The sequence below is a fragment of the Alligator mississippiensis genome, chromosome 4 (assembly GCF_030867095.1).
Source record: "Alligator mississippiensis isolate rAllMis1 chromosome 4, rAllMis1, whole genome shotgun sequence".
Classification (NCBI taxonomy): domain Eukaryota; kingdom Metazoa; phylum Chordata; order Crocodylia; family Alligatoridae; genus Alligator; species Alligator mississippiensis.
Genome location: NC_081827.1, coordinates 254,351,030 through 254,378,533, shown reverse-complemented (window position 1 = coordinate 254,378,533; position 27,504 = coordinate 254,351,030). Strand labels below are relative to the sequence as shown.

At 68.1% G+C, this 27,504-nt stretch overlaps 4 protein-coding genes across 8 annotated transcripts in view; 1 reads left to right on the top strand and 3 right to left on the bottom strand.

Moving 5' to 3' along the window:
• The first annotated feature begins 2,593 nt into the window (after positions 1–2,593).
• On the top strand, positions 2,594–7,958 carry LOC102569254 (rac GTPase-activating protein 1). Of its 4 annotated transcripts, none has more exons than XM_059727583.1 (16): positions 2,594–2,788; positions 3,071–3,273; positions 3,375–3,463; positions 3,671–3,749; positions 4,217–4,267; positions 4,627–4,701; positions 4,812–4,935; positions 5,197–5,306; positions 5,598–5,753; positions 5,842–5,937; positions 6,013–6,205; positions 6,342–6,435; positions 6,675–6,807; positions 6,968–7,067; positions 7,272–7,372; positions 7,548–7,958. In XM_059727583.1, exons 1-16 carry the CDS (start codon positions 2,704–2,706, stop codon positions 7,785–7,787), a joined length of 1,929 nt encoding a protein of 642 aa, XP_059583566.1. In that variant the 5' UTR covers positions 2,594–2,703; the 3' UTR covers positions 7,788–7,958. The 4 variants fall into 4 exon arrangements, with proteins under 4 accessions (XP_059583566.1, XP_059583567.1, XP_059583565.1 ...); XM_059727582.1 differs by having other exon boundaries at positions 2,595–2,788; positions 5,149–5,306; XM_019498339.2 differs by having other exon boundaries at positions 2,596–2,788; positions 5,149–5,306; positions 7,267–7,372; positions 7,548–7,678.
• Positions 7,959–13,895: 5,937 nt separating this feature from the next.
• On the bottom strand, positions 13,896–17,767 carry GMPPA (GDP-mannose pyrophosphorylase A). 2 transcript variants are annotated; one of them, XM_059727580.1, is made up of 14 exons: positions 17,709–17,767; positions 17,515–17,565; positions 17,300–17,397; positions 17,110–17,213; positions 16,792–16,984; positions 16,661–16,720; positions 16,430–16,560; positions 16,288–16,302; positions 15,332–15,466; positions 15,148–15,245; positions 14,832–14,878; positions 14,600–14,692; positions 14,190–14,358; positions 13,896–14,092 (listed from the first exon to the last, which is right to left on the bottom strand). In XM_059727580.1, the coding sequence occupies exons 2-14, from the start codon at positions 17,552–17,554 to the stop codon at positions 13,992–13,994; spliced, it is 1,284 nt and encodes a 427-aa protein (XP_059583563.1). In that variant the 5' UTR covers positions 17,555–17,565; positions 17,709–17,767; the 3' UTR covers positions 13,896–13,991. The 2 variants fall into 2 exon arrangements, with proteins under 2 accessions (XP_059583563.1, XP_059583564.1); XM_059727581.1 differs by lacking the exon at positions 16,288–16,302 and having other exon boundaries at positions 17,709–17,765.
• A 979-nt stretch (positions 17,768–18,746) lies between these two features.
• SPEGNB (SPEG neighbor) lies at positions 18,747–20,811 on the bottom strand. The gene is made up of 4 exons (XM_019491076.2): positions 20,539–20,811; positions 20,103–20,410; positions 19,138–19,279; positions 18,747–18,907 (listed from the first exon to the last, which is right to left on the bottom strand). The coding sequence occupies exons 1-4, from the start codon at positions 20,712–20,714 to the stop codon at positions 18,769–18,771; spliced, it is 765 nt and encodes a 254-aa protein (XP_019346621.1). The 5' UTR covers positions 20,715–20,811; the 3' UTR covers positions 18,747–18,768.
• Positions 20,812–22,295: 1,484 nt separating this feature from the next.
• The window catches only part of SPEG (striated muscle enriched protein kinase), a 35,554-nt gene continuing 30,345 nt past the window's right edge, over positions 22,296–27,504 (bottom strand). Inside the window, exons 40-42 of the mRNA XM_059726310.1 lie at positions 24,069–24,144; positions 23,639–23,788; positions 22,296–23,482 (exon numbers count right to left, since the gene is read on the bottom strand). Of these exons, the coding sequence (XP_059582293.1) occupies positions 23,275–23,482; positions 23,639–23,788; positions 24,069–24,144 (434 nt within the window). The 3' untranslated portion in view covers positions 22,296–23,274. The remainder of the gene's footprint in view (positions 23,483–23,638; positions 23,789–24,068; positions 24,145–27,504) is intronic.

Sequence of the window (27,504 nt, the reverse complement as noted above, 5' to 3'; positions counted from 1 at the left end):
AGTGCGCGACTCCATCGCCCCAATTACGGCAGGGAGATAGTGGCGTCGGTGGTGCCGGGCCTCATTAGCATTCCCCAGCCCGCTTGCGCCGCGTTAAACGAAGATTGCCTGCCTGGGAAGGCGATAAAATGGAGTGCGCGGAGCGGGCGTGATGCTCCCACTGCCGGGGCCTGGGGCCAGCACCGTTCACGCCGCACCTGGCGGACGTAGAGCCGCCTCTGCGGGGGGCACAGGGCACGACACCCCAGTGTCCCCACCGTCTTCCCCGCGCGCCCCGGAGCCGAGACGCTGGAGGTCTCGGCACGGAGACGGGAAGGACGGGGTGCCTGCTGCGGGGGGCCAGTGCCAGGGCCAAGGGCCCCAGGCTGGCACCTATCCAGGTGGTGGCGTAGCCGTGCCGGCTCTGGAGGCATCTGCCCTGAGCCGTTGAACTCCAGGTAGCGCCGCGCAGGAGCCCCCGGGGCGCGATCGGACTGTGCTCGGCTGTGCTGAGCCATCGATCCGGCAGGCATTAGTCACTCCAGACTCTGACTCACGGCCAGCCTCGTGCGTGCCGAGGCTGTGGTTGGGAGACCCCGGGCACCCCAGGTGGCCCCCTGCCCCGCGCTGCCAGCCCCAGAGGGAGATGGGACGGGGAGAAACGGGCTGGGGGCATGCGCAGTGTGACCCTGCCGCCCCTCCCCGACATCTGATCTCACAGGCGTGTGCGAACACACGCACGCATACGTGTGGGCACGGGGCAGGGGCTGCGGGCACGTCCAACCATGTCCTCACTCAGCCCAGCCGCTTAGCATGCGTGGGCGCAGCGTGTGGGCCGAATGGGCCGGCACGCACCGTCTCTGTGCCGCAGCCAACGCCGGCCCGGCCCGGCCCAAGGACGCCATCTCCTCCAGCCGCCGCCCAAGGGCACCCACAGCACCCCCTCCCCCCAACACAATTGCCCTGGCCCCGCAGAGCCCCCCGCTGGGGTCTCACTGCCAGGGGTGCTGCCCCAGGCCCCGCCCCCTCCCACTGGCATCTCACTGCCAGGGGTGCCCCGCAGCGGGGTCTCACGACCAGGGCTGCTGCCACGTGACATCGGAGAGCCCACTGCTGGGGTCTCACTGCCAGCGGTGCCCCCCCCAATCACACTACCTCTGCTCCATCCCCAGGCCCCACAGCACCCCCCGCTGGCATCTCACCTGCGGTGTTCCTGCCCCAGGCCCTGCAGTGACCGTGCGGGGGTCGCACTGCCAGTGTCCCTGCCCCAGGCCCTGCAGTGTCCCTTCCTGGGTGGGACCTCACTACCACTGCTCCTGCCCCCGGCCCCGCAGCGCCCCTGCTGGCATCCCCTGCCAGCGATACTGCCCCAGGCCCCGCAGTGCCCGGTCCTGGGCTCTCCCTGCCAGTGCGGCTGCCCCAGGCCCCTCCGGCCATGCAGTCGCGGGTAGCTCAGCCCTTGGCGCTGCCCGGAGCACAGGCTACCCAGCACCGGGGTCTCCTCCGCAGCTCGCGGCCAACCCCTGACCCTGTTCCCGACCGCCGAGCCCGCAGGGAGACGGGCCCCCCCGCGCCGCCCCAGCCCGGCAGCTCCCAGGGCCACAGCCCACCCTGCTGGGGTCCCTGGGCCGGGCCGGGCCGGGCCGGGCCGGGCCCGCGGCCGGCGGTGGATGCCAGAGCCGGGCGGGCTGGAAGGACCACGGCCACGCTCCGTGGGCAGCGAGCTCCTCCTGCTGGCGCTCAGCAGCACTGCCGGCCCAGCTCCGCGCACGGGCCGGGGCCAGGGCCTCGTCCTGCGCACGGCCGGGGTCTGCCGGGGCAGCGCCGTGCTGCACGACTCGGCTCTGTGCCTCAGTTTCCCCCCGGGAGCCGCAGGGATGAGCTGGGGTGGGGCGGGGCGGGGCGGGGCGCCTGCGAGCGAGGCCGTGCCCCCGGGTGCCGGGGCAGGGCCGGGACCCGGTGCCCAGAGGTGACTCGTTGCCCCAGGCCCTGGGCACCGCACCGCACCCCCGAGGCGGCAGCAGCAGCTGGAGGACGGACGGACGGAGCCCGGCCCCAGGGCGCGCAGAGCCCAGGCTGGCGCTGGGGTGCGGGCGGGCCGCCCCCTCCCTGCCCCTGCAGCGTGGGGGGCACAGCTGGGGGGCGGCCGCGCTGTAGGGCGCAGGCGCCAGTCCGGACTCCCTGCCGCCCCGCGGGCCCTGCCTCAGTTTCCCCGGCCTAAGACGTGAACCGGGGGGGGGGGGGGGGCGGTTGGGCGGAGCCTGCCCCAGCGCGGCCGGGGGGCGGGGCGGCCCCAGGCTCCACCCCAGCCCCCTCCCCAAGTACCACCCTGCCCGGCCCGGCCCGGCCGGCCCCCCCTGCCCCGCCCCGTCCCGTCCCGCACCGCGCCAGGTGGGCCCGGGCTCTGTCTGGCCTGGGGGATCCCGGCACGCGGGGGTGGAGGGGGTTCCCTTGCACGTGGGGGCCCGGGGGCGTGGCTTGGGGGAGTTCCCTTGCACGTGGGGGCGCAGGGATCCGTGGCGGGGGACCTTGCACGTGAGCCCCGAGGCGCGTGACCTGGGGGGGTTCCCCGGCATGTGGGGGGGCTGGGGGGTTCCTTAGCACATGGGGCCCAGGGCAGCCCCTGGGGGTCCCCGGCAGCGGCCCCCCCGGCCCGGCCCGGCCCGGCCCGTGGGATGCCCCGTGGGGGGGCGGGGACTCCCTGACCCCCGCGCTGCCCCCAGGATGCTGCGGTCGCGCTGCCGCCTCCTCCTGGGACACCTGGACCGGGCGCATCACCTGCTGCAGCTCAGCGCCCGCCTCGAGCATGGTGCGAGGGATGCAGGGGGGTGTGGGAAGCCCCGGGTCGGGGGGGCATGGGGCGTGGGGAGCCCTGGGCCAGGGAGTGCAGGGGGGTGTGGGGAGCTCCGGGTTCAGGTGGCCCATGGGGCATGGGGAGCCCCAGGTCGGGGGGCTCAGGGGGGTGTGGGGAGCCGTGGGTCAGGTTGGGGGATGGACGTGGGTGCAGCGCCCTCAGGTATGCCTGGGTCAGGGGCCGGGCGAGGGGTCCTTCCCGGCTGCACAGGCCCCAAGGGCCCCTTGCCTGGTGCAGAGTGCGCGCAGGTGGCGCGGGGCCTCGAGGCATGGCGGCAGCGGTGCGTGGAGCTGGAGCAGGACGGGCACCGGGCGCGGGAGCAGCTGGCCCGGGTGCAGGTGGAGCGCGCGACACTGGAGGTCAAGCTCAAGCACGCGCGCAACCAGGTGCAGGTGGAGATGCGGCGTCGGCAGCGCGCCGAGGCCGAGCTGGAGAAGCAGGTGCGGGGCATGGGGCTGGCGACGCAGGTGGTCCTGGGTCCCTCTTGGCGCTGCCCCCTGACCCACTGCCACCCCCTGACCCACCGCCCCCCGCCCCACAGGACAGGCAGCTCCAGCTGATCTGCGGCTACCTGATGCAGGAGCCCTCGGGCCCCAGCGGCACCGCCTCCAGCCTGGCCCTGGGGAGACGGTGAGCACTGGGGGTCTGGGGCTAGCCTGAGCCCACCTGCGGTGGCCGGCACCCGGTGGAGACTCCAGAGCCTGGCAGTGCCCATTGTTCTGGCTCCTGGCCTGTGTCCGCACGGCCGGCCTGGCAGAGCTGGCACAGCTGGCACAGCTTGCGCCTGAGTCCACGGCACAAGGGGCCCGGCTGGCACTGACCCTGGCCCTGCCACAGGCTGTCCGTGGTGGACGAGTCGGGTGCCTCGCTCCTGTCCCATTCTGGCATCAGCTACGACCCCACGGACGATGACCTGGTAGGAGCTCGTCGGCGAGGGGGTGAGGGCCGTGTCCCATCCCAGCTGGGTCCAAAGATGGACCCGGGGCGGGGGAGGGCAGTAGGAGCTCAGTGGCCCCTGAGCTGGTCTCTGCCACCCTGAGACTGGCTCGCCAGCAGCCCCGAGTGTGGCTATAAGGGCACGGTTTGCTCGGGCCCTGCAGCGTAGGGAGCAGGACACGTGGCCCCCGGGCTACGGGGAGCCCAGTGCCTGGGTTCCTGGGTTCTGATGCGGGGAGCCTGCAGGTCCGTCCTGGGCCAGGCCCCTGCAGCAAGCTGCTCCTGGGGGCCAGGGTCATGGGGCTGGGGGTGCAGCTGCAAGGGGCGTGGGGGCCACAGCAAGGACCTGCAGGGCTTAGGCTGGTGGCTCTGGGCCCTGGCTTGTCCCTGGGGCTGAGCTCCCAGCCCTGATGCTGTGTCCTGCTGCCCCTTCCCCTTCCCTTGCAGGACCTGGATGTGACAGTGGCGCAGCTGAAGCGGCGGTCCCAGGAGAGGCAGGTGGGTGCCACACGCCCTGTGCTGCAGCCCACAGGCTCCATCCCCCCTTCCTCCCTCACATGTGGATGCCACGCTGCTCCCTGTCTCCACAGGGCCAGTGCTGCTTCCTGCCCTGCCACCCCGGGGGCTGTGGGAGCCCTGCTCGGGGCCATGCAGCCTGCTGTCCTGGTGCAGGGCAGTGCAATGGTTAGAGCAGGGGGCTACAAGAGGCGAGAGCGCTGGGCCCAGCTCTGTGCGGGACTCCCTGCTGGTCTAGCCACGGGGCCCGGGCACTGGAGACCTGGTGCTATGGGAAGGGTCCGCGTAGATCTGGTGGCCGTGTGCACTGCTGACCCGCCACGGCTCCGCTCTGCCCTCAGCGCTCCTCCCTGGCACCAGTGGTTGGCCCTGTGATGCTGGCAAAGCACTCACGCCCGTTAGCGGAGACCACCATGGTGAGTACAGGGCTGGGGACCAGGACCCGCCTGGGCACGGGGTCCTGGGGGTACAATGCTGCCCTCCAGGGGGGGGTCGGGGCTTGGCCCTCAGTCCCTGCCCCCCTCAGGAGAGCGAGCCCCAGGCGCTGCTTGCCGCTACAGTCATCACCGAAGGCCCCAGAGCCGTTGGCGCCCTCCCGCCGGTGCCACGCCGCCGGTCCCGTCAGGCTGCCCGCCTCTCTGCGCTTGCAGGTCATCCCTGCCCCGGAGTGGGCAGAGCACAAGGGCAGGCCATAGGGCGGGGGGGGGGCAGTTTGGGGGTGACGGGGAGTCTGGGTTGCAGGGGTGGGTGCGCCGTAAGGTGCCCACGCGAGAGGGACTGGGCTGGGCTCAGGGCTCCCCTAGGGTGAATGGGCCCTGCTGTGCGCCCCCCCCCCCCCCCCACTGACAACCCCCCACTGGCAGCCGGGACCTTGGCACAGAGCAGCAATGACTCCGACACCCGCCCCCCAGCCCCTGGTGACGGTGACAGTGGAGCCGGCATGGGCACAGTCCAGGCACCTGAGCCCCCGTCCCCCCTGCGCGGCCCCCCCACTGCCCAGCACCTCTTCACCTCCAAAAAGGTGTGTACCCCCCATTTGATCCCTGCCCTCCCAACATCAGTGCTGGGGCCTGGCGAGGGGTCCCGCTCCCCGTGGGCTCCAGCACCAGGCTGGCTGTGACCCCGGCAGCAAGCCCCACCTGGATCCTTGTGCTGGGTGGGAGGGGAGGGGGGCAGGGTCCCCATGGACTGGGGGGGAATCTCCCCATGCCTGGGGGTGGTGCTGGTGGGAGGAGGGCACGGGCTGGGGGGTAGGGGGTGGGTGTTTGAGAGGGCTGGTCCCAGCTCCCCCCTGACCCCATTCCCCCCACAGGTGCTCTGCCCCGAGGCCTGTGGCGAGTGCGGTGCCCGCCTGCGCTTTGGGCGCGTGGGGCTGCGGTGCCGGCGCTGCTGCCTGCTGCTGCACAACGAGTGCCGCCCATGCTACACTGCGCCCTGCACCCCCGGCCCCCGCACCTGCCCCCGCCAGGTCGGTGCACCTTTCTGGGGCTGGGGCAGGGGGCTGCATGGCTTCCCCTGCACCTGCACCTGCACCCATGCACATTCCTCTTCCCCAGGGCGTCCTGGCAGACTTCGCCCCCCTGACACCGCCCCGAGTGCCGGCACTGGTGGTGCAGTGCGTGCATGAGGTGGAGAGCAGGGGCCTGGCGGAGGTACAAAGAGAGGGACAAGGGCCGGTGGCAGGGGCTGGGGGAGCCGCCTGTGTCCTGATGCACGGTTGCCCACAGACGGGGCTGTACCGGGTGCCGGGCGCAGAGTCGCTGGTGCGGGAGTGGCGCCAGAAGCTGCTGCGGGGCCGGGGGCCAGCGGGGCGAGTGCCCGACGTGCACGTGGCCTGCGGGGTGCTCAAGGACTTCCTGCGCGGGCTGCGCGAGCCGCTTGTCACCTTCCGCCTGCACCCCGCCTTCCTGCGGGCCGCTGGTGAGAGGGGCTGGGGGAGCCAGGGGCAGGCGCGCCGGCCCCTGACCGACCGCAGTCTGGCTCTTCGTGTGGGCTGCTGGCGAGCAGGGCCAGGAGGGGGCATGCAGTGACCCACCGCGCGCTGGCTCTGCCCCAGACCTGCCGGACGCGGCTGCCCTGTGCCACGTGGTGATGCAGCTGCCACCGGCTAACCGGGACACGCTGGCCTTCCTCGTGCTGCACCTGCTCAGGTGAGGGGCTGCTTCTGGGGAGGGGGCTGCTTCTGGGGAGGGGGCTGCTCCCCTTCCCTCTCTCGCAGGGCTGCCTGGCTGCCCCGTGAGGGGGTCTCTAGCCCCTTAACCCCCCCACCCCAGGCTCAGCCCAGCACAGCCTTGGGTGCAAGCTGGAGTCTGCCTCGGGGCCAAGCCCTGGAGCATGCGTGGGATGGGGGCTGCTGCTCCCCCCACTCACTGAGCCTGGCTTCCCCCAGAGTCGCCCGCAGCCCTGCCTGCAAGATGGACCGGGCCAACCTGGCGCGTGTGTTCGGGCCCACGCTGGTGGGGTACGGCTCGGCCGACCCCCCGCCCCTCACCATCCTGGAGGACACCCCACGCCAGTGCAAGGTGGGCCGGGGGGAAGGGGTGCCCCTGCCCCTGCCCCTGCCTGGGCTGCCCCCAACTGGGAGTGGGAACCCAGGCGTCCTAGCTCATGGTTGCATGCCCCAACCCCGCTGCGCTGGGGGGTGGGAGCTGGCTGGGGGTCTGAGCTGCTCCCCACAAGCAGGTGGTGGATCGGCTCCTCTCGCTGCCGCCCGAGTTCTGGCAGCGCTTCATGGTGGAGGAGCAGGAGGACGCGGCGCCCACGGCCCATGGCAGTGAGCAGGGTGAGTGGGGCCCGGGCACCCAGGCAGCAGAGCCGTGCCCACCCGGCCCCTGGGATGCCCGAGCATGGTGCCCCAGGGCTGGGGGGCAGGCGGGGCCACTCAGCTGTGCAGTGGGGTCTTCTCCCCTCTGCCAGGGTGGGGGTGCAGGGGGCTCGCTCACCCCCCCCCCCCCCACTGATACCACGTCCCCTCCACACAGAGCAGCTCTCCTGCCCCCTGCCCTCATCCGAGACCAGCTCTGCCCCGATGAGTCCAGCCGGTGCCGGCTGCCTACCCCGCGCCCTGCGCCCCTGCACCAAGCTCCCGTGAGTGGGGCTGGGGGCTGCTGAGCTGTGACAACCATGGGGAGATGGGGAATATTGCTTGGGGCTGGCACTGCTGGGGCTGGGGGGGGGGGAGCTGTAGCAGGGGTGCACATGGAAGGTAGGGGGGCCCGAGCCTAGCTCAGCACCACCAACTCTCCATCCTCTGTCCCCCCAGGCGGGCATCGCACCCCAAGAAGACCGGCCGCTTCTTCCCCTCCCCGCCCTAGGGGACAGACATGTTCCCTCCTGCTGTGGGGGGGCAGCACTGGGGACCAGGCCCCTCTTGCTGCCCCCACTGCAGAGGGGCTCTGGCCCAGTGCCGCACCCCTGGCCAGGGCTTGTGCCCGTCCCTGGCAGCCCCCAGGCCCAGCGCTGGGGGCACAAGGCTGGATTTTTCTCTTGCCCCCCGGAGTGAACCCACCGACCTGGGCCTCTCTCTGCACTGAGGAACAGCTTTTGTTTTGGGGGACAGGGCAGGACAGGATGTGCCAGCCCAGAGCCCCCCGGGGTGGTAGGGGGTGCTGGGCTGGGGGCACTGGGCACTTGTCCCTTTTGGGCTGGTTTCTATTAAAGGCTTGTAGCAGAACGGCCTGGCCCTGTGCTGTCGCGGGGCCCTGCGAGCCCAAGCCCTCTCGTCAGCTCCTCGCCCAGGCTGTGCTGCGGGTCCTGGCAGCTTTCTGCGTGGCTGGAGCATGTGGCTGAAGCCACGGCAAGTGGGGCAGCTGTTCTGGGAAGAGCCCAACCCCTGTCTGGTTCTCATGCCTGCCACGGCGTGCGCTCTGGCACTGAGTGCATGCCCGTGTGCTCCAGGGTACATCTGTCCATCCCCTCTCCCTGGCTCACAGCCGTCTGCCTCTCCTGGCTGGCAACCCGAAGGGGGGAACGAGCTGCTCTTGGCTGCAGGCAGTGGGTCCCCTGTCCCGGGGTTGGAGATGAAACAGGGCCAAGCTCTGGGGGCAGGAGGGTGGGTCAAAGGTGGCTCAGCCCCCAGCAGGGCATCTGCAGGAGAGTGAGGGCTAGGGGTGGATGTGTGGGTGCAGTCGCAGCCCCTTTGATTCCAGCTTGACCTGAAGTTAAGCGCTAGGTACTGGCGGGCAGGGGCAGGGGTACTTCTATCCAGGCACCAGGGAGAGCTCAGATTTCTGCTGATCTCCCCCACTTGCAGGCGTGAACGCCCCTCTCCTTGGCAGTGGCTGTGATGCTCCGCTGCTCAACCCATCCCTCCCTTCCTCCGCCATGCCACTGTCCATCAGTCTTGCCTGGTGCCATCTCTCATCTACCCCCAGCCCCGCTGACGGCATTCGGCTTTAGCTAGAAACCTTCACTCAGGGGTGGGCCTGTGGAGTTGGCTGCAGGGCAGGTTTGGGAGATGGCGGTGTTTGGGCAGTCCTTCAACCGCACCCAGGTCTTTGCTCCCTGGCCCTGCTGCCTTGCCAGAAACCTCTTGGCTATGAGTGCATCCTCAACACAGGCCGCGCAGGGCGCTCACACGGCCTGGTTCATCTGGAGCTCCTGGGACGCTGCCTCCAGCTCTGCCACGGTCCCACGCTGTGGACCTGAGTCCCAGCCTGGCTGCAGCTGTGCCCCGCAGGGTCCTGGCTACAAGCTCTTGCCCCCAACTCATGCTGTCTTGTGGGGGGCAGGCAGGGATTTGCACCTGCTCAGTCTGGACAGAGGGAGGGGAAACCCCCCTGGGTGGCAGCAGGGGCACGGCCTGGGCTCTCTGCAGCACCCACGAACCCCGGGCAGCAGCAGGACATTGGCTGCCATGGCCCCCTGTATCCCAGGGGCAGTGGGGATGCCCAGGGCTGTGTCAGAGGCAATGGTGTGCAGCTCTGTGGTCGCACACGGGGTTTGTGTGGGCAGGTCTGAAGGGAGTGGATCCTGCCTCGGGCTGGATGTGACCCCACAGCTCCCCGCAATCGGACTATAATTCTATGAATGTTTAGACTACTTTGACTATTTTTGCCCAGTTTGCTGTGCTTTTTAACCTGAACGTATGAGCTAGCCCACACGCACGTGCCATCGCCCTCAAGCACCGAAAGCCTTGGCCAAGCCCAAACTTGCCCCGTTGCCCCCCCCCCCCCGCCCCCACCAGCACTGCATCTGCCCCCACTCCCGAGTCCCCTTTGCCCACCCCCACCCCCCCCAGCCTCTGCTGCTGGAGCAGGTTTGGCCCATTCTCCTGGTCTCAGCCAGGGCTAGCGCACCAGTGGCACGGGGAGACCGCAAGCACTAATCCTGGCCGACGTGCTGAGCGCCCTCCAGCACAAGCACAACAAAGCGGCAGCTCGAGCATGAAGGGAAAAGCCTCGCTGCTTCTGGGCCCTGAGCTGCACCGAGGGGCCGGGGCCGGGGTCAAGCTGAGCTGGACCTCCTTGAAATCTGACCCCGTGGGTCAGCCACGTGCACCAGCACAGGACCGACGGTGGAGGCCAGAGGCCCCTGGGGTCATGGAGGGGTTGGAGGCTACCAGCAACTGGGGCAGAGGCTGAGCAGGGGGAAGCAACACCCGTGGCTCCATGTGCTCTGGCCAGAGTCACAGCTGGGGGGCTCAAGGCAGCCTGCCCCCAGGGCTAGCGTGAGTCACAGGCCAGGGCTGCAGGCCCGCGGCCGGGACAAGACACTGTGCACCGGCTGTGGGAGCCCTGGCACCCCGAGGCCCAGCAGGCGCCCTGGGCTCCTTGCCAACCCCATGCCAGGAGGGGCCACGGCAGCTCTCCCAGCCCCGGGCCTCACCAGTGCACTTGCTGGTGTTGTGCACTGTGAGCTGCAAATCTACTGGACACAAAACCATGGACTAAATACAAATGTTTGGTTTATGGCACATTATAACCACCTGGTAGCCCCAGGTAACCACCGCATTTTACCAGTTACATCTTCCCCCGAGGGCAGCTTTCCCCCCCATCGCCTTGGATCTGACCTGCCACCAATTTGCATTTTCACAGACCTGCATTTTGCATATTTGCATCTCTCCCACCCGCAGACTTTCCCTATGCCTGAAGAGGCAGGGCTTGTGCCCCCAAACTTGCAGAGAACCATTTCCCAACTCCAGGCAGGCCTCCCACCTCCGGCCAACCACGGGATAAGTTCCTGAAAAGCGCAAGTCGAAACGTTGTAACGCAGAACCGCTGTTCTCATAAGAAACAATGTTATAAATGCGGGATTGGTTCCTGAACCGAGGCCCGATATCCTATTTTCACCAAAAATACCCCAGAATTGTGTAGTTGATCAATTATAGAAGAGTAATATAGCTACATGAATGTATCTATACTGTAAATAGCAATCATATTGATTTGGAAGGACTTCTTTGAGGTGACTTTGCTGGACTTTTTGACAAGCTCCTGGTGGGACTTTTTGAAGGGCTCTTGGCTGGAGTCTGCTCAGGAGGGAGTCCCGGCTGCAGGGTTTCCTGGAGTCTCGTTGGCTTTTTCAAGGAAGTGACCGAGGAATCGTGGACAGACGTCCTGCAGGGAGATGAGCGGTGCAGCGACCTTGTTCGTGGCGTGGCGTGGCATCGGATCAAGCGTTGTAAAGCTGAAACTGATGTCATAAAGTTGAAACAGGGTGTCCATTTATAAACCTTGTAAGCGTGAACTGTTGTAAGTCGAGGACTGCCTGTATTTAGTTGGTCTCATAAAAGATAACACATCTAGCCAAGAAGCCTGGTCTGCCCACAGCCCCCACGAGCACCAGTGCGTCGGAGAAGGGGCAACCAGCAGGACCTGTGGCCCAGGCTGATCTGGATGAACCGGCGGAAACAGGACAAAGGCGTGACGAAGGTCGCCGGCGTAATGCAAACCGCTGCAGCGTGCAGGGACGATTCCCCCTGCAGCACGCGCCCACAGCCACCCTTCACCCTAGGGCGGGGGCCACAGGCGTGGGAGACATGGCATGCGCAGTTCAAGCTGGCAATGAAGGTAAACGCACAGGAGGAGACGGTCAAGCTGGACTTCCTGGGCCTGCTGCTCACAGGGAGGTCAGGGCGGTCTACCACGGCCTTGGCACCAACACCAAGCAAAATTACGGAGGCCTGATACAGGCCCTAGGGAAAACTTCTGACCCAGCTGCGAACCCCAGCTGGGCCGGCCTGGCTTTCAGCTTGCAAGGGAGGACCCCCAGAGTCGGCATGAGACTTTGGCCTGGCACCGCAACACCTGGCCGGACAGACCTCCCTGCCACTTGGCTCTCACGTGCACGACACGCTTGCCCGGGACTGTTTAGTGCAACGCGCCTGCAGCAGGGAGACGAAACCTCAGCTTTGGCTGGGAAACCCCCTGAGCCTGGAGGAAGCATGCACCTGGCCACTGACTTGGAGCTGGCAGAGCAGATGGGTGCCCCAAGGCCAGGGACCCATGCACCTGCCAGAGATGAGCTGGCACCATGCAGCCAGCCCTGCCGGCGGTGATGCAGAAACTTCAGGGTGGAACAGACAAAACCCACCAGACTTTGGAAAGCCAGGGCCCAAGCCGACGTGGCAGCCGGGGCCCACCTGGACCACAGCGGCCAGGGCTGCGTCAGGAGGCTGCCGGGCCTCTGGTGACCACGACCATTTCCGGAAGGACTGCCTAGAGAGATGGTGTCCCGCGCAGGGAAACCGAGGCAGGCATTGGAGAAGGGCCCAGCCACTGCTGCTCCACCCCGAGGCCCACAGGACAGGGTGGTCACTGTGGTTGTGCAGGACTGAGGCACCTGGAAGGAAAGCTAGGAGAGGTCCCTTTCCCCCCTCCTGGAGAAACATGTCCTGGCTCTAGGCCCTCAGTATCCCTCGTACGTGGCTGGCGTGGGACCAAGGGCTAGAAAACGTCACCCATCAACTAGTGCTCAAAGCAGGCAGTGGGGAGGTACCCCAAACCCCGGGGGCGGGGTACAGCCATCAGCTCCCACAACTTGCTGCTGCCCAGCAGTGATGGATGCTACCTGATGCACCGACTTCCTCAAACAACTTGAGGCCAGTGTGAACCTTGCAGATCACTGTCCCTCGGTGGGACGTTTCCCCATTCCCCGCAGCGGGTCAAACGGGAGCGTGCGAGGCGGCAGGCCGACGGCACCCCCTAGGAGCGACACGACCATCAGACCCAAGAGCTGGCGCAGCAACGAGGACGGGGGCTTCCTCCAACAGCTGTGAGGAAACTGTCCAACGAGTGGCGTGAACTGGCAGGCCGGCCCAGCCCAGAGCCTGGTTGTACATTGCGCCTGGATAAAGCCCTACGGCACTCGCGGGGCAGGGACCTGCCCCCACGACGGGGCTGCACAGCCCACCCAACGACCAAGGCACTGCCAGGGGCTGTGACACCCGGCCATCAACATAACCTCAGATAGGCCCGAAGTGCTGCCAAACGGTGCTCGCGGGCCAGTTGTCTGGTGGGAAGGAGCGGGGAGGAACCAGTGCCAAGGGGAGACCCAGGCTGGACACAACCTACCAGGACTAACAGGAACCCCCATCCTGTCCCCGGCGGGCCTGACAGACCTGGCTGTAGTGACGGTCAACAAGCACCAAGGGGAGACAGGGTACTCAAAGCCTGTGGTCCTGAATCCCCAGATAGACCCAGAAGAGACTGAAGAGCCCTGGGGTGACTTAGCGACTACACAGCGTCAGGTCAGTGGACGTGGGGGTGCTAAAAAGGGGGTAACGTCACGTTCTGTGAATTGTATGCGAGGTGGCTGCGAGTCTGTAACCGCCTGCGTGTCCCACAAGCATCCGCGAGAGGGAGACGTGGTGAGGCAGAAAAAGGCTAATCCAGAAATAGGCTTTGGGGAGATGGAGACAAAGGTGGGGGGAAAGCAGCAGCTGCTGGAAGAGGAGAGGGGGAGACGCAGCTGGATTCAGACCACAACTGCGGCTCCTGCCTCGGAGACCCGTGCAGGGCAGTGGCAGGGCTGAGGCTGGTTTGCAGGGATGCACCAGAGCTGCTCCATAAATGTTTAAGGTGTTACCTAGCCGACTGCTACTAGCCTTGCGTGTCACGACACTGATGTGACGCTGCACGCTGACCTGTGCCTGTTCTTTTTTGTGACCCGAGTCCCCACTACCTCATATATAAAGTTGGAAACCCCAGCTGGCGCCTGTGCTCTGAGGCACAGTGTCACTTGGGGTACGCTACACTGGGCTGCAAATCATTAGCTAACGGCACGCGGCAGGGCTGAGCTCCCAGCGCTGCCAGGGGGAGAACAGGACTTCCAGGTACGGAGAGAGCGAAGCCAGCTGCCAGCCCCAGTCACCTGGCCTGAGCTCTGATCGGGCCTGGGCCTGGCATGGAGCCCCCCTGAGCTGTGCCGGGGTCTTTGCCACCAGCTCAACCCAGCTGTGAGGTGCTGCTGTGACTGCGCTGGCCTGGGCACGGGGAGATGCAGGCAGCAGAAATCCAGCAGCTGCAGCCACAGCCCAGCTCCGAGGGCACCAGGGCCAGGAGGCAGGACCCTGACGGAGACCAACATCTGGGCACCAGCTGCCCCGGTCTGCGGCAGGAGCTCACTGGCCGCAGCGTGCAGCCCGGCCCCGAGGGAAGCAGCAGACACGGGGCAGGCGCGGATGCAGCTTTAATGCCTGTCTCTACCGCAGCAGGTGCCAGGGCAGGGTGGCAGGGCCCGGGCCAGGTCCTCTGGCTGCAGCCACCCCTCACAGGATGATCTGGTTCTTGTAGCTGCGGCTCAGCTCCTTGTGGGGCAGGACGATGGAGTTGAGGATCACGACCTCGGCGGGGATGGTGACATTGCAGCCTGTACGGAGATGACCGGATGCGCGGTCAGCAGCCGCCCCCACACCCCTGCTCATGGTGCACACGGCCCAGGCAGCCTGGGGCAAGGCAGCACCTACCCAGGATGGTGATGGAGGGTGTGAGGCGGCCGTCCCGGAAGAGGGTCTCGCTGTCGATCTTGGCATAGGGGTCATTGGGGTTGGGGTCACTGGGTGTCCCCTCGACCCGGGCCCAGCGCCCGATGGTGCTGTCCCAGCCCACAATGCTGTTGAGCACGCACGTGTGATCCTGGGGAGAGCACAGCATGGGATGAGGGAACCCACTGCTCCAACGGACCGCACCAGGACGAGGGCAGGGGTCAGAAGTGAGGCGCACCAGCCGGGCTGGCAGGAACAGAGCCCAGCTCAAGCCAAGTGTGGGGTACCCAGGGGCCCTGGCTGTGCTGCACTGCCCCAGGGGTCCTAGACCTCCCTGCCCCCCCCAGGCTCCCTGCTCTTGTCCCCACCTTCACCAGGGGCCCCGCACCTACCTGGAGCGAGGCGCCGTGCAGGATGATGGACTCACGCAGCCGCACACCGGCCCCCACCGTCACCCCCTTCCCAATGGAGACGTTGGGGCCCAGCTGTGGGGAGAGGGGAGCCCCCGTCACTGCTGGGGGGCGGGCTGGAGCCAGCAGGGAAGTGACACCTCCCTGCCCACCCATCATCTCTAGGGGGAACTCTGCCCCCCCCACCGCCCCGACGCCCGCAGCGCCCACTCACCACGGCGCTGCTGTCCACGGCGGCTGTGGGGTGGACGTACACGTCTCCTGCAACACGAAGCAGCGGGGTGAGGGGGGCCCATGGCGGGGCCCAAGACGGAGCAAGAGGCACGAGGCAGCTACCCAGCTTGCTCCGGAGCACAAGGGGCTGAGCTCCGGTCCCACCCCCCTGGTCTCCCCCGAGCACCCCGACCCCAGTTCAAGCCCCTCTGGGATGGGAAGAAATGGGAGGAGTCCACAGCTGCATCCTTGGCTTCCCCACAGCGCCCGAGCCAGCCATGCCCCGGGCGGCGTGGTGGGCACCGCGGGGGCAGTACCTCGGATGGTGGGCCCCCCCGGCTGGTTGCAGGCCAGCCTCTCAGGGTGGCACTGGCTGTACTGGCTCAGGTAGAGGCGGTTGGCGTAGATGGCAGAGCTGGGGGAAGAGAGCGTCAGGCAGCACCTGCCCCAGCCTGGGGGTCCCAGCCCCACACCCCCACCCAGCCCGGCCCCCGCACCCACCCGGCCGACTTGATCTGGCTCCAGAAGCCGTCAGTCTTGTAGACGTAGAGCGCGTGGCGCCCGGCCAGCGCGGTGAAGACATCCTGCTCCAGCCGGATCACCTCGGCGCGCTGCCACCCATTGGACGTCTCCTCGCTGCGGGGACACGGGCGGTCAGGAGCGGTGAGGGCCGGTGCCCGCAAGCGCCTGGGGAGGGGGCGCCTGCAGCGGAGCCTCCCCGGACCGGCTGCGAGGTCCAGGGGCTGCTGGGCACAACCCATACCCCAGGCAGCAGCGCTAGGGGAAGGGGCCGAGCCTCCAGCTGTGGGTCCCCAGGGCCCGGCTGGCTGCACAGGGCTGGGGGAGAGACTGGGCGAACCCCCCTGAACAGCCCTGATGAGGGCAGGATCCCACGACCCAGCCCTGCAGGACTCAAATCAGTGAGTCCGGCCGACCTGTCCGCACCACTGCTCCGCGGCAGCACTGCTAGTCTGGGACCCGGCCTGGAGCAGTGCCCGTGCTGCTACCCCCACCGGCACTGCGCAGCCCCCAGCCAGGCCTGAGTTGCGGAGGAAGCAGCGCCCAGCTGGGCAGGCAGCTCCCAGAAGGGACACGTTTCTCCTCGGCTCATCTCCATGCCCGCAGCATTGCAGTCCGGAGCCGGCTGCGGCCAGGTCTTGGCTGGGAAGGCGCTAGAGCTGCCCGAGGCTCACGCTGAGCATACGTGCGGGCCCTGGAGACAGTAGACGTGGCACTCCCTGCCACGAGGCCAGCTCGCCGAGCCCTGGCTGCTCCGGCGAGGCCAGGCTCACCCCGGATCCAGCCACGGAGCTGGTCTCTACGGTGCTGGGATGGGACCGGCGCAGCCAAGCAGAGCGCGACTCGGAGGCAAAGCAGAGCTCCCGGGCAGCCGCAGCGGGGACAGGGCGCTACACACCAACCCCAGCGCCAGCGCCAGGAGAGACAGACAGACTTACCCGACGCAAGAATAGCTGGTGCAGGAGCCAGGACGCGAACGAGTGATGGCAGAAGAGGAGAGGAGAAGGGGGAGAAAGAGAGAGAGAGAGATCATGGCAGATGAGCGTGGGGCCGCGGCCCGGGCGCGGGGGGGGCACTCACAGCAGCAGCTCCTGCTGGTTCCTCTGGAAGACCTCGCCGATGTGCTGGAAGATGGCGGGCGTGAACAGGTAGATGCCGCAGTTAATGACCTCGCTAACGAACGTGCTGGGCTTCTCCACGTAGTGCAGGACCTGGGGGTGGGACCCTGTGAGCACTGCGCCCTGGCTACGCCCCGGGGGGGGGGGCCTGCCCCGGGCAGGACAAGACCCCGGCCCAAGCCGCACCCGGTACCTCGTGCGTGTCGGCGTTGGCCACGATGCAGCCGTAGTTCAGGGACTGCTTCCTGTTGGCCTGCGGAGAGGGGACGTATCAGCGCCGGGGCCGCGGGGCCGCGCTCCCCGGACGCCCAGGCCCCGGCTCACCGTGGTGCCAAGGATGACGAAGGCGGGCGTGCCGCCGCGCTGCCGCTGGAAGGTGAGCATCTCGGGCAGCGGGAACTCGGAGCACACGTCCGCGTTGAGCACGAAGAAAGCCTCGGGGCCGCCCGACAGGATCTGGTCGCGGAAGTGATAGAGGCCCCCGCCCGTGCCCAGCGCCGCGTACTCCTGCAGGTACCTGCAGGGCGGGCACGGGCGCCGCGCCCCGGTGAGCTGCCCCCGGCGTGGACTCGCCAGGCAGGGGCGAGGCACCCCAGCGCAAGCGGGGAGCGAAGGCCATGACGCGGGGGGGGCTGCACCCACCTGATGGGGATCTTGAACTCCTGCTGCGCCGACACCAGGAAGTGGCTGAGCGCCTCGTTGGGCTGGTAGAAGCCCACCAGCAGGATCTCCTTCATGTTGGGCACCTGGGCAGACGCGGGGCCGGGCGCGCTCAGCACACGGCCCTGCACCCCCGGCCCGCACCCCCGGCCGGCCCGCCCGCCCGCCCTACCTTGGTGCAGGCCTCGATGTGGTGCTGGATCATGGGCACGCCGGCCACCGGGAACAGCGGCTTCGGGACCTCGAAGGACAAGGGCCGGAAGCGGGTGCCTGGGCAGGGAAGGGGCAGGGCAGGGGCGCGGGCTCAGGCCGGGCCGGGCCGGGCCGGGCGCGGGGGCTCCCGGCGCAGCGGGCCCCGCGGGACACGGCGCGGGGGCGGGGGCTCACCCTTCTGCGGCCCCCCGATGAGGATCACGGCTTTCAGCATCGTGGCGGGTCCTGGAACAGACGCGGCGGCCTCAGACGCGGCCCGGGCTGCGGCCCCTCGGCCAGCTCTTCTCCGACTCTTGGGCGCGCACGACCGGGCGGGGAGCGCCGCACGGCCCCGGCCTCAGTTTCCCCACCCGCTCCCGGCGCCGCACCTGCCCGCGGCCGCCGCTTCCGCACACGTGTCCCTCCGCGGTGACGTCTCCAACCTCCCCGCGCGGCGGCTGCCGGGAGTTGTAGTTCGCCGGGCGGCGGGCAGGTGCATGGGGCGGACAGGGGGCCGGGTGCGTGGGGGCAGAGGGACAGGTGCATGGGGGGCAGGTCCACGGGGTCCCAGAGGGGTCGTGTGGGGGGCAGAGGGGCTGGCGGGGGGCCGGGGGCGGGGGCCGGGGGCGAGCAGCAGGCGCGGCGCGGGCGGCCGTAACCCGAGCGGGGCGTCGCGTCGCGTCGCGTCTGCCCGCACCTGTCGCGGCGCCGACCGGGCCTCATATGGTCAGTGCCGCTATTTATAGCCGTGCCCGCTGCCGGGGGCCGGGCCGCCGAGCTGTGCAGCGCCGAGGCCGGGGCTGCAGATGCACCAGGGCCGGGCCTGCCCTGCCCTGCCCTGCCCGCCGGGCACGGGCACGGGCACGGGCACGGCCCGGGGTGTGGTGCCGCGAGACCGGGGGCTCGGCTGGGCCGTGCAGACCCCCCCCCCCCACCCCGCCGTGCCGGGCCCGGGTGCAGGGAGCCGCGGGCCCAGCGCTGCACCCGCCGGCCTGGCCGCTCCGGGCTGGCCGCACTGACCAGCCGGCCCGCGGCCCCTCCAGAGGGTCAAGGGGCCGGGAGCAGATGCCCACCCGGGCACGGTCCGCCCAGGGCAGGGCCGGTGCCGCAGTCCGTGCTGCGGGGTCTCCTCTGCCCCGTCCCCGCCCGCTCCTCTGCACGGCCCGGCCCGGCCCGGCCCGGGACCGCCAGGACTGCCCCGGCGCGGGGCTGCGGCGTGGCGCGGGGGCCGCGGGGCGGGGCGGGGGCGCCGCGCACGACGCAGGGACACGGGCAGAGCCGCGACGGAGCCTTTATTGAGTCCAGAGAGCCCGGAGCCGGGGCCGCGCGCAGCCCAGGGCCGGCCCCGGCCGTGCCCCGCGCCGGGACGGGGCGCGTCGCCCCGGGGCTCGGCCGGCCGGCCGGCCGGCGGCGCGGAGGGGCTGGGCCCGGCTGCGCGGGGCGCGGGGGTCAGAGCACGTCGAGGCGCGCGAAGGACTCGTCCATGCCCAGGCTGTTCTCCACGAACACCTCGTACTTGCCCGCGTCGCCCTTCTCCACCGACCTGATGGTCAGCGTCGTGGAGTCGCTGCCGATGTCGTAGAAGACCCTGCGGGCGGGCGGGCGGGCGGGCGGGCGTCACCCCGGGCCGGGGGCGATCGCCCAACCCCCGGGGCCTCCCTCAGCACCACCCCGGGAGCTGCACCCATGCCAGGCACCCAGCACCACCCCTTACGGCTGCGGCCTGGCGCGGCGGCACCCCCCGGACTTGCCCCCAGCACCGCCCTGGATCTCAAGCCCCGGGACCCTCCCGTCTGGGGCCCCAGCCACGGCGCTCACCGGTCGTCCTCCTCGATGTCTTGGCCGTCCTTGGCCCAGCCCACCTCGGGCTCCGGCTGCCCGCTGATGAGCGCCGTCAGCATGACCTTGGAGCCCACCTTGGCCTTGGTGCTCTCTGGCCCCTTCTCAATTTTGGCAGGCACTGGGGGGGCACGGTCACCCTCAGGCCCAGCCGTGCCCCCCCTGCTTGGGCTGGCCTGAGGGGCATGGGTACTGGGGCAGGAGCTGTCCCCCCATGCCCAGAGCCCATACCCTGGGGCTGGGGGCACAGACCCAGGAAAGGGGCAGGGGTGTTCAAGAGCCTTAGGGGCAGAGGGTCTCAGGGATCTCAGGGGCAGGGGTCTCAGGGATCTTGGGGGGCAGGAGCAGGGGGTCTGTGGAGGGCAAGAGGCAGGTCTCAGGGGCAGGGGGGGCTCAAGGGTCTCTGGGGGCAGGGAAAGGGGTGTCAGGGATGGATCTTGGGAGGCCGAGGGTCTTGGGGCATGGGGGGGGCTGGGACTTGTGGGCTCAGGGACCTTGAGGGATGGGGGTCTTGAGGGTAGGGGTCTCAAGGATCTGGGGGCTGGGCTCTTGGGGGTGGGGGTCTCAGGGATCTCAGGGCCCAGGGGCTGGAGATTTCAGGGGCAGGGGTGTCAGGGATCTTGGGACCTTGGGCCGGGGGTCTCAGAGGCAGGAGTGTCAGGGAATCATGGGCTGGGCATCTGAGGGGCAGGGTTGTCAGGGATCAGGTATTGGGGTCAGGGTCTTGGGGGCAGGGGTGTCAGGGATCTCAGGACTAGAGACTGGGAGTCTCGGGGGCAGGGGTGCCAGGGATGCGGGTCCCGGGGCTGGGGGACTTGGGGCAGGGGTGTCGGCAGCGGGTCGTGGGGGTCTTGGGGCTGCGGGTCGCAGGGCTGGGGGGTCTCAGGGGTGACTGTGTCGGGGTGGCAGGTCCTGGGTCCGGGGGTCTCAGGGACAGGGCTCACCCTCAACGAGGATGCGCGCGGAGTCGAAGCACTCCCCAAAGGGGTTCTTGACGGAGACGGTGTAGCGGCCCAGGTCGGCCAGGCCGCCGTCCCGCACCACCAGAGCCACGATGTCAGGGTCCTCGAAGATGTAGCGGTGCTTGGGGCCATCTTTCAGCTCCACCCCGTCCTTGGACCAGCGGATGAAGGGGTCGGGGAAGGCGCTGATGCGGCAGGACAGCTTGGCTGCACTGCCCTCGATCAGCATTGTGTCCTTCAGCCCCTCCAGCACTCGCGGCGGCCCCTTCTCCCTCAGCTCCTTGCGGGACCTGGGGGCACAGGCTCCCTTGGCCGCGGCTGCATCCCCCACCTGCCCACCCGCCCGTGCCTGGGCCTTGCCACCCCAGGGCTGGCACTGACCCCCTCCCAGGTCCAGGTGAGCCCCCGTGCCCCTGACCTGTGTCCGCGGTAGGACGCCTGGATGCGGATGGCTGCATTCTGCACCTGCGGGTCGTTGATGTCGAGGCTGAAGCCCGGGGGGGCTGGTGTGGCCCCTTTCTTCGGAGCTGGCTTGGCTGCTGGGGGGGCTGCCTTGGGGGCCGGGGGGGCTGCCTTGGGAGCAGCCTTGGACATCTGGGGGGAGCAAGATCAGTGCCTGCGCGGAGACCCCTCTGGGCCCCCTTCCTTGGCACAGGGGGCTCAGACCCCCTCCCACTACATGGGGGGCCCAGGCCCCCAGCCCTGGCCCTCGAGCACAGCCCCTCTGCTCCCCATCCCGGACCCCTGCGCTGGGCAGGGCGCAATGTGCAGCTCCAAGCACAGCTGGGGCCTGAGCCCGTGGCTTCTCAGGGGCTGTGGCTCCTGCCCGGGCTCAGGGCTGGCCATACTAGGGGGAACGGGACAGCCTCCACTGCCCCTAGCGCCTGCCCAGGCTCATCACCGATGGGGCGCAGAGGAACCCAGGCGTCCAGGCTTCCAGCAGCCCCAGGCCTGCGGGCCCGAGCCCAGCTCCCAGGCCAGCTCGGGGCTGCGGGCCCCAGGCAGGCGTGTGGGGTGCTCAGACCGGGCTGGACCAGGGGCACTTACCTTGGGGGTGCTCACAGCCGCTGCGTCTGCTCCGGGATGCAGGGCACTGGCGGGGCCCATCACGCCCAGCTTTATACCCCGGGCAGGCGAGGCGTGGGGGCCTCGGGGGTGGCCAGCCCGCGCCCCAACCACATTCCTGCCCAGACCTGTCCTTCTTTGGGCAGTCCCGGCCCCCCGGGCCACGCTGCGCCCCGCGCCCGTGGCCGGCCAGGCCCTGGCAGCCTTATATAGCCTGTGCGCGCGGTACCTGGGAGAATTGGGGCAGGGCCGATTGCAGCCCCGTGCTGGCTAATCACATACGTGGGGCCCGTGGGGACCCGAGCAGCAGCTGGGCCGCGCCGCCATGCCGCTACCCCCCCACTCCCCGCCCCGGCTGTGCTGTGGGGGGGAGGGAGCAGGCCTGGGGCTGCGGGTCAGGAGTGAGGAGCACCCGTGCCTGCCTCCATGCTGGTCTTGCCCCGCGGCAGGTGCACAGCTCCATCACGGGCCAGGGCCAGGGCCAGGCGCAGGGCAGGGACCAGGGCCCTCAAAGGACAAGGCTTGGCAGGGGTGGGGAGCAAGCAGCCCGTGGGTGGGGTCCCTCTGCCCGCATAGCTGCCCTAGTACCAGCCCCAGAGCTGGGGGGAGCTGACCCCCCTTTGGCCTCTGCCCCCCACCCCTGACCTCTGCCCCCTCCCGCCCCTGCTCCACCCACCAGCCTCTGGGGGGTAAGGTCTGGCTTTATGCAAATGAGCCCTCATGCATATTGATACAGAGCTCTTGGATCGGCCGGGGGGGGCGCAATCTCTGGCCCCAGGGCTGGGCCCACAGGTCTGCTGTCCCGGGAGGGGGTGTGGGAGCGCTGGACCCGATCCTCAGAGCCTGACCCACAGCCCTGCCCTGGCAGGTGGGGGCACATGTCTCATTGCCCCTCCCCCCCTGCCCTGGCGCACGGACCCCCAGGCCCAGGCACCCGCTGCCTGTGCCCCACCCTGGGGGCCCTGCCACAGCCCCCGGTCCCAGGCCCGAGGCCTTGCACCGGTGCTGGCAGCACCCACGGCTCCCCCTGGCCCAGGGCTCTCGGGGCTCCAGTGCCGCACCCCAGCTCCGCCTGCCGCCGCGCGGGACTGACGGAGTCGTGCACGGCAGAACAGACACATCTGTTTATTGCGCCCATCCGGCCCCGGCCCCGGCCCCGGCCCCCGGCCCATCTCGCTTCCACAGAACAAACCAAACCCCTGGGCGCCGGGCTCCCCCGGCCCATGCTGCCCCATGCCCGCAGCTTCCCTCCACGCCGACGCAGCTCCCGCTCCCTCGTCCCCTCGTCCTGGGGTCGAGCACGTCCCCGACCCCCACGTTCTCTAACGCTTCTGTCCCGACTTCCCCTTCCCTTCGGCTCTGCTCCCCTTTCTCCACCGTTTCAGGCCCCTCCAGGGCTGAGCCCCGGCCCCAGCCTGCCCGTGGGGATGGGCTCAGGGACATGCTGGGGGCACCGGGCCTGGCAAACACCTCCTGGGGCCACGGCTGGGGCCTTTATTGCTGCTCAGGGATGCTCTCCTGGCAGAGGGGGTGGGGGAGGAAGGGCAGGCCCCCATGCCCAGGGTAGCAGCCAGGGGGACGGTGGGAGGCATGGGGGAGGGGGGGCAGGGCAGCTAGCAGAGATATGCAAATAAAAACATGCATATTCAGCAGATATGCAAACGACCCCCTGGCACAGCTTGTGCAGGAAAGCAAGGGGCAAGGGTGGGGGGAGCGGGGCCATGGGGCCTGGACCCGGCCCAGCTCACATGCAAGCCGGGAGAGGAGCAAGGGGGACAGGGGCAGGGGCAGGGGCTGGGGCTGGGGCCGGGGCAGGCGCTGAGCTGCTCTGAGCCCTGCACCCTCACGCCCAAGGCAACGGCTGGAGAAGAAAATGCTGGTGGCTTCATCCCCCTCGGACATGCGCGGCGCCCACCTGGCAGCTCCCGTCCTCGCCTCCGGCTCCGGCGGCATCTCCCGCCGCAGCAAAGCCAGAGCCCCGCGGCAGCCGCAGTGTCCCGGAGATGGGGCAGGCGTCCGTGAGGCCCGGGGGCCGCGGCCGCGGGAGGGGGCGGCCCCTGGAATGTTCCCGGGCACGGCGGGCGCGGGGCTAGGGCGCGGCAGGCGGCTGGCCGCCGGGGTAAGAGCGCAGTAAGACCTTGTGCTTGGTGACGGCCTCGGCCCGGCGCCGCTGGTGCTCCACCAGGAACTCCTTGAGGCGCTGCGTGGTGAAGGTGAGCGTCTGGCGCCGCAGCTTCATCAGGTAGGCGTCCTGCAGCCACGGGTTGGCGAAGCAGTCCTTGACCGTGGGCCGGCTCCTGCGGCAGCGGGGCCCCGTGAGACGCGGGCAGCGGCCCCATGGGCGGGGAAGGAAGGACCCAGGCGTCCGGCCCCCCAGCCCATTGCACCGCACCCCTGGGGACCGAAAGCCAGCTCTGGGGGTCTCCAGGGGCCGGGAGCTGGGCGGCACTCACCAGGGGTAGATGGAGAGGATCTTGCGGATGAAGAGGGCAGCGCTCTGCGAGACGTTGGGGTACAGCTTGAAGGCATCGTAGCGCCCGGCCAGGATCCGGTTCTCCGTCTCGATGGGGTCCAGCTCAAAGAAGGGCGACCGGCCGCTGAGCCTGGGGGGCATGGGGGGTCAGAGCCAGGCTCTGCCCTTGAACCCAGGCTATTGCCCCCCACCACTGCCCTACTCTTCCAGTGCCCCTCACTCCCGACCCGCAGCCCCTCTGCCACCACTAGCTGCTGCACGTCCTGCCCTGCGCGGTAGCTTTGTGCCAGGGCTGAGCCCACGCCGCCCCTCCCTCTGTACTGCTGCAGGGCCTGGACCCCCAGTGCCCCCCATCTAGCCATAGCCCCAGCTCATGCTTCCCAGTGCCTGTCCCGGCCCCGGGCACTCACATGATGTAGGCGAGGACACCGACCCCCCAGACGTCAGCCGCTGAGCCCACCGGGTCGCCCTTCACCATCTCCGGGGCTGTGGGAGACAGGGGGCAGGTCAAACCCCAGGGGAGCCAGGGGGAGGGGAGGGCAGGACATGCTGTGGCCCCAGGGGAGGGGATGGGGGACCCGCCTGCAGCAGACCCAGCTCTCGCTTGCCCCGGAGAGCTGTCAATTTGGGCCCGGGGCAGCGGTTCCTACATGGAGGATACGGCCCTGCCCCACAGAGCCAGGCCAGCCCCCGCCACGGCTCTGGCACCGACCCGAGACGGTAGCCAAGTCCCTCTGGCTCTATGTCACAGCACAAGTCACATCCTCAACGAGCGGCACGGGGGTCGGAGGAGGGGAGGCTGAAGTGCTCTGGGTCAGGATACAAGGGGGTTGGGGGGGGAAAGGGACTTAATGGTGAGGGTCTACTACAGACCTCCCAACCAGAGGGAAGAGCTGGACTGCAAATTCTCAGGTCAGCTTGCGGAGGCAGTTAGGTCCAAGGACGTGGTCATCGTGGGTGCCCAAAACTTTCCAGACATCTGCTGGGAGGAGCAGGCAGCCAGGTCCGACCGCTCACGCAGGTTCCTCGCCGAGTTACAGGACCTCCGCCTGACCCAGGAGGTGCACAGCCCCGCCAGGGGAGACGCCTTGTTGGATCCGGTCCTGGCCACAGGCGACCACCTCGTGGGGGGTCTGCAGGTGCTCGACCACCTGGGCGACAGCGATCATCGCCTGCTGGGGTTCACCATCCAGCGCAGGGTGGCAAAAGCCTGCAGCAAGGCAGCAGCCCCGGACTTCAGGAGGGCAGACTTCAATGAGGTGAGGAGACTAGTCGGGGAGGCACTGAGGTCCCGGAGGGGAGGGGAGGGGACTCGGGTGTCCAAGAAGAGTGGTCGTTCCTGAAGGAGACGATCCTCCAAGCCCAATGGGTGGCGATCCCAATGCGGATCAAAGGGGGCAAGAGCGCTCAAAAGCCGCCATGGCTCACCGAAAGCATCCGGGAACATCTCCTAGCTAAGAGGGAGGCGTACACCCGATGGCAGGGAGGGGCCGTCCCCAGGGAAGACTACACCGCGGGTGCTCGGGGCTGCACGGGGCTGTGGGTCAGGAAGGCCAAGGAGGAGATGGGGCTGGGACTAGTGACCCGGATCAAGGACAAGAAGAAGTCCTTTTTTAAATACACAGGGGGCAAAAAGAAGGTTCCGGGTAACATGGGGCCACTGCAGGACACGCTAGGAAATCTGGTGGTCTCACCTGACGACAAAGCTAACCTCTTTAACAATTTCTTTGCCTCCATTTTCCTGAGCAGGGATCAGGTCATCCCTCCACTTGGATCCCCAACGGTCCCAGGGGAGGTGCAGCCAGGCCCAGGGTCAGTGAGGACCTAGTCAGGGAATGTCTGGAGGGACTGGACGTGTTCAAATCATCAAGTCCTGACAATCTCCACCCCCGAGCACTGAGGGAATTAGCAGAGGTCATTGCGGGACCCCCGGCATGGCTTTACGAGCACTCGTGGTGCTCTGGCGAGGTGCCGGAGGACTGGAAAAGGGCCCATGTGTTCCTCATTTTCAAAAAAGGGAGGAAGGAGGACCCAGGAAACTATAGGTCTGTTAGTCTTAGCTCAGTCCTGGGGAAGCTCTTTGAGAAAATTATCCGGGTGCATGTCCACGAGGGGCAGCAGGGGAGGTGATGCTCAGGGGCAACCAGCACGGGTTTGTTCGAGGCAGGTCCTGTCAGACCAACCTGGTGCCTTCTACGACCAGGTCACAACATCCTTGGATGCAGGTGTTGTGGTGGACGTAGTCTTTCTGGACTTCAGGAAGGCCTTCGACACCGTCTCTCACCCCATTCTCATTAAAAAACTAGGGGACTGTGGCACTGACGCCTACACAGGCAGATGGGTCACTAGTTGGCTGGAGGGCCGCACCCAGAGAGCGGTGGGGGACGGATCTTATTCGACCTGGAGGGCTGTGGGCAGTGGGGTCCCCCAGGGCTCGGTCCTCGGGCCCACACTGTTCAACATCTTCATCAGAGACTTGGACGAGGGGGTGAAAAGCACCCTGTTCAAATTCAGAGACGACACTAAGATGTGGGGAGAAGTGAGCACGCTAGAAGGGAGGAATGGCTGCAATTGGACCTGGACAGGTTACAGGGGTGGGCAGATGAGAACAGGATGGGTTCAACACTGACAAGTGCAAGGTGCTGCACCTGGGGAGGAAGAACCAGCAGCACACCTACAGGCTGGGGACCTCCCTTCTTGTCAGCGCAGAGGCAGAAAAGGATCTGGGAGTCATTATTGATGCCAAAATGAACATGGGCCGGCAGTGTGGGGACGCGGTCAGGAAGGCCGACCGCACCTTGTCGTGCATCCACAGATGCATCTTGAGCAGGTCCAAGGAGGTGATCCTCCCCCTCTATGCGGCACTGGTCAGGCCGCAGCTGGAGTACTGCGTCCAGGTCTGGGCGCCGCACTTCAGGAGGGATGTGGACAGCATGGAGAGGGTCCAGAGGAGGCCACTCGCATGATCAGGGGACAGCAGGGCAGGCCCTACAAGGAGAGGCGACGGGACCTGAACCTGTTCAGCCTCAGCAAGAGAAGGCTGAGAGGGGATCTGGTGGCCATCTATAAACTGACCAAGGGGGACCAGCAATGGGGGAGACCCTGTTCCCCCGAGCACTACGAGGAGTAACAAGGAACAACGGCCATAAGTTGTTAGAGTAGGTTCAAGCTGGACATCAGGAGGCGCGACTTCACAGTCAGGGCGGCTAGGATCTGGAACCAACTTCCAAGTGAAGTGATGCTGGCTCCGACCCTGGGGGGCTTCAAGAGGAGGCTGGATAGACACCTGGCCAGGGTCGTTTGACCCCAGCATCCTTTTCTATGACACCTGCAGCCCCCCTTGAACCCATCAGATGACATGTTCATGACCCTGGCCGCCGACAGACATCCAGTTAATGGCGCAATGGGATCCAGTCCCCACCGCCAACGGCTGCCTCCAGCCAGCCCCTTGCAGTCTGTGAGATCCTTTTGTGGTCTTTCCCCCGTTTTATGGCACCATTCATGGCATGGGTGCGTGGCCAGGCAGCTGCTTAAGATGTGATTAAGTGGTTAACCATGTCCTAAGTGTAGCATCTGCCAGGGACCCTAAAGTCCCAGCGCTGCGGGGGCAGCACGAGCTGCGGGCTCATGTCCAGCCCAAGGCACAGGCATCTCTGCACCCTGATCCTCCGGCCCAGCGCCTGTCCAGCCTCTTGGACTCCAGAGCTGCCCTGACGCTCCAGATGGGGCCTGGGCAGCTCGGAAACGAGACCCCCGTCGCCTCCCATCAGACCCGATGCTGCTGTCGCCGGACCCCAGAGCAGCTCAGGCCTCGCATGCAGCTGCCTCCCTGCAGCCTCCTGTCCG

Excerpts from the sequence above, each read along its gene's own strand:
- LOC102569254 (XM_059727582.1), top strand. The coding sequence starts at position 2,704 with ATGCTGCGGTCGCGCTGCCGCCTCCTCCTGGGACACCTGGACCGGGCG. Across the intron at positions 3,750-4,216 it reads ACCCCACGGACGATGACCTG|GACCTGGATGTGACAGTGGC; the intron begins GTAGGAGCTCGT and ends CTTCCCTTGCAG. Across the intron at positions 7,068-7,271 it reads GGCCCATGGCAGTGAGCAGG|CTCTCCTGCCCCCTGCCCTC; the intron begins GTGAGTGGGGCC and ends CACACAGAGCAG.
- GMPPA (XM_059727580.1), bottom strand. The coding sequence starts at position 17,554 with ATGCTGAAAGCCGTGATCCTCATCGGGGGGCCGCAGAAGG. Across the intron at positions 17,214-17,299 it reads ACATCGAGGCCTGCACCAAG|GTGCCCAACATGAAGGAGAT; the intron begins GTAGGGCGGGCG and ends GCGTCTGCCCAG. Across the intron at positions 14,693-14,831 it reads CCGTGGACAGCAGCGCCGTG|CTGGGCCCCAACGTCTCCAT; the intron begins GTGAGTGGGCGC and ends CTCTCCCCACAG.
- SPEGNB (XM_019491076.2), bottom strand. The coding sequence starts at position 20,714 with ATGTCCAAGGCTGCTCCCAAGGCAGCCCCCCCGGCCCCCAAGGCAGCC. Across the intron at positions 19,280-20,102 it reads CGCGCGCATCCTCGTTGAGG|TGCCTGCCAAAATTGAGAAG; the intron begins GTGAGCCCTGTC and ends GTGCCCCCCCAG. Across the intron at positions 18,908-19,137 it reads GACATCGAGGAGGACGACCG|GGTCTTCTACGACATCGGCA; the intron begins GTGAGCGCCGTG and ends GCCCGCCCGCAG.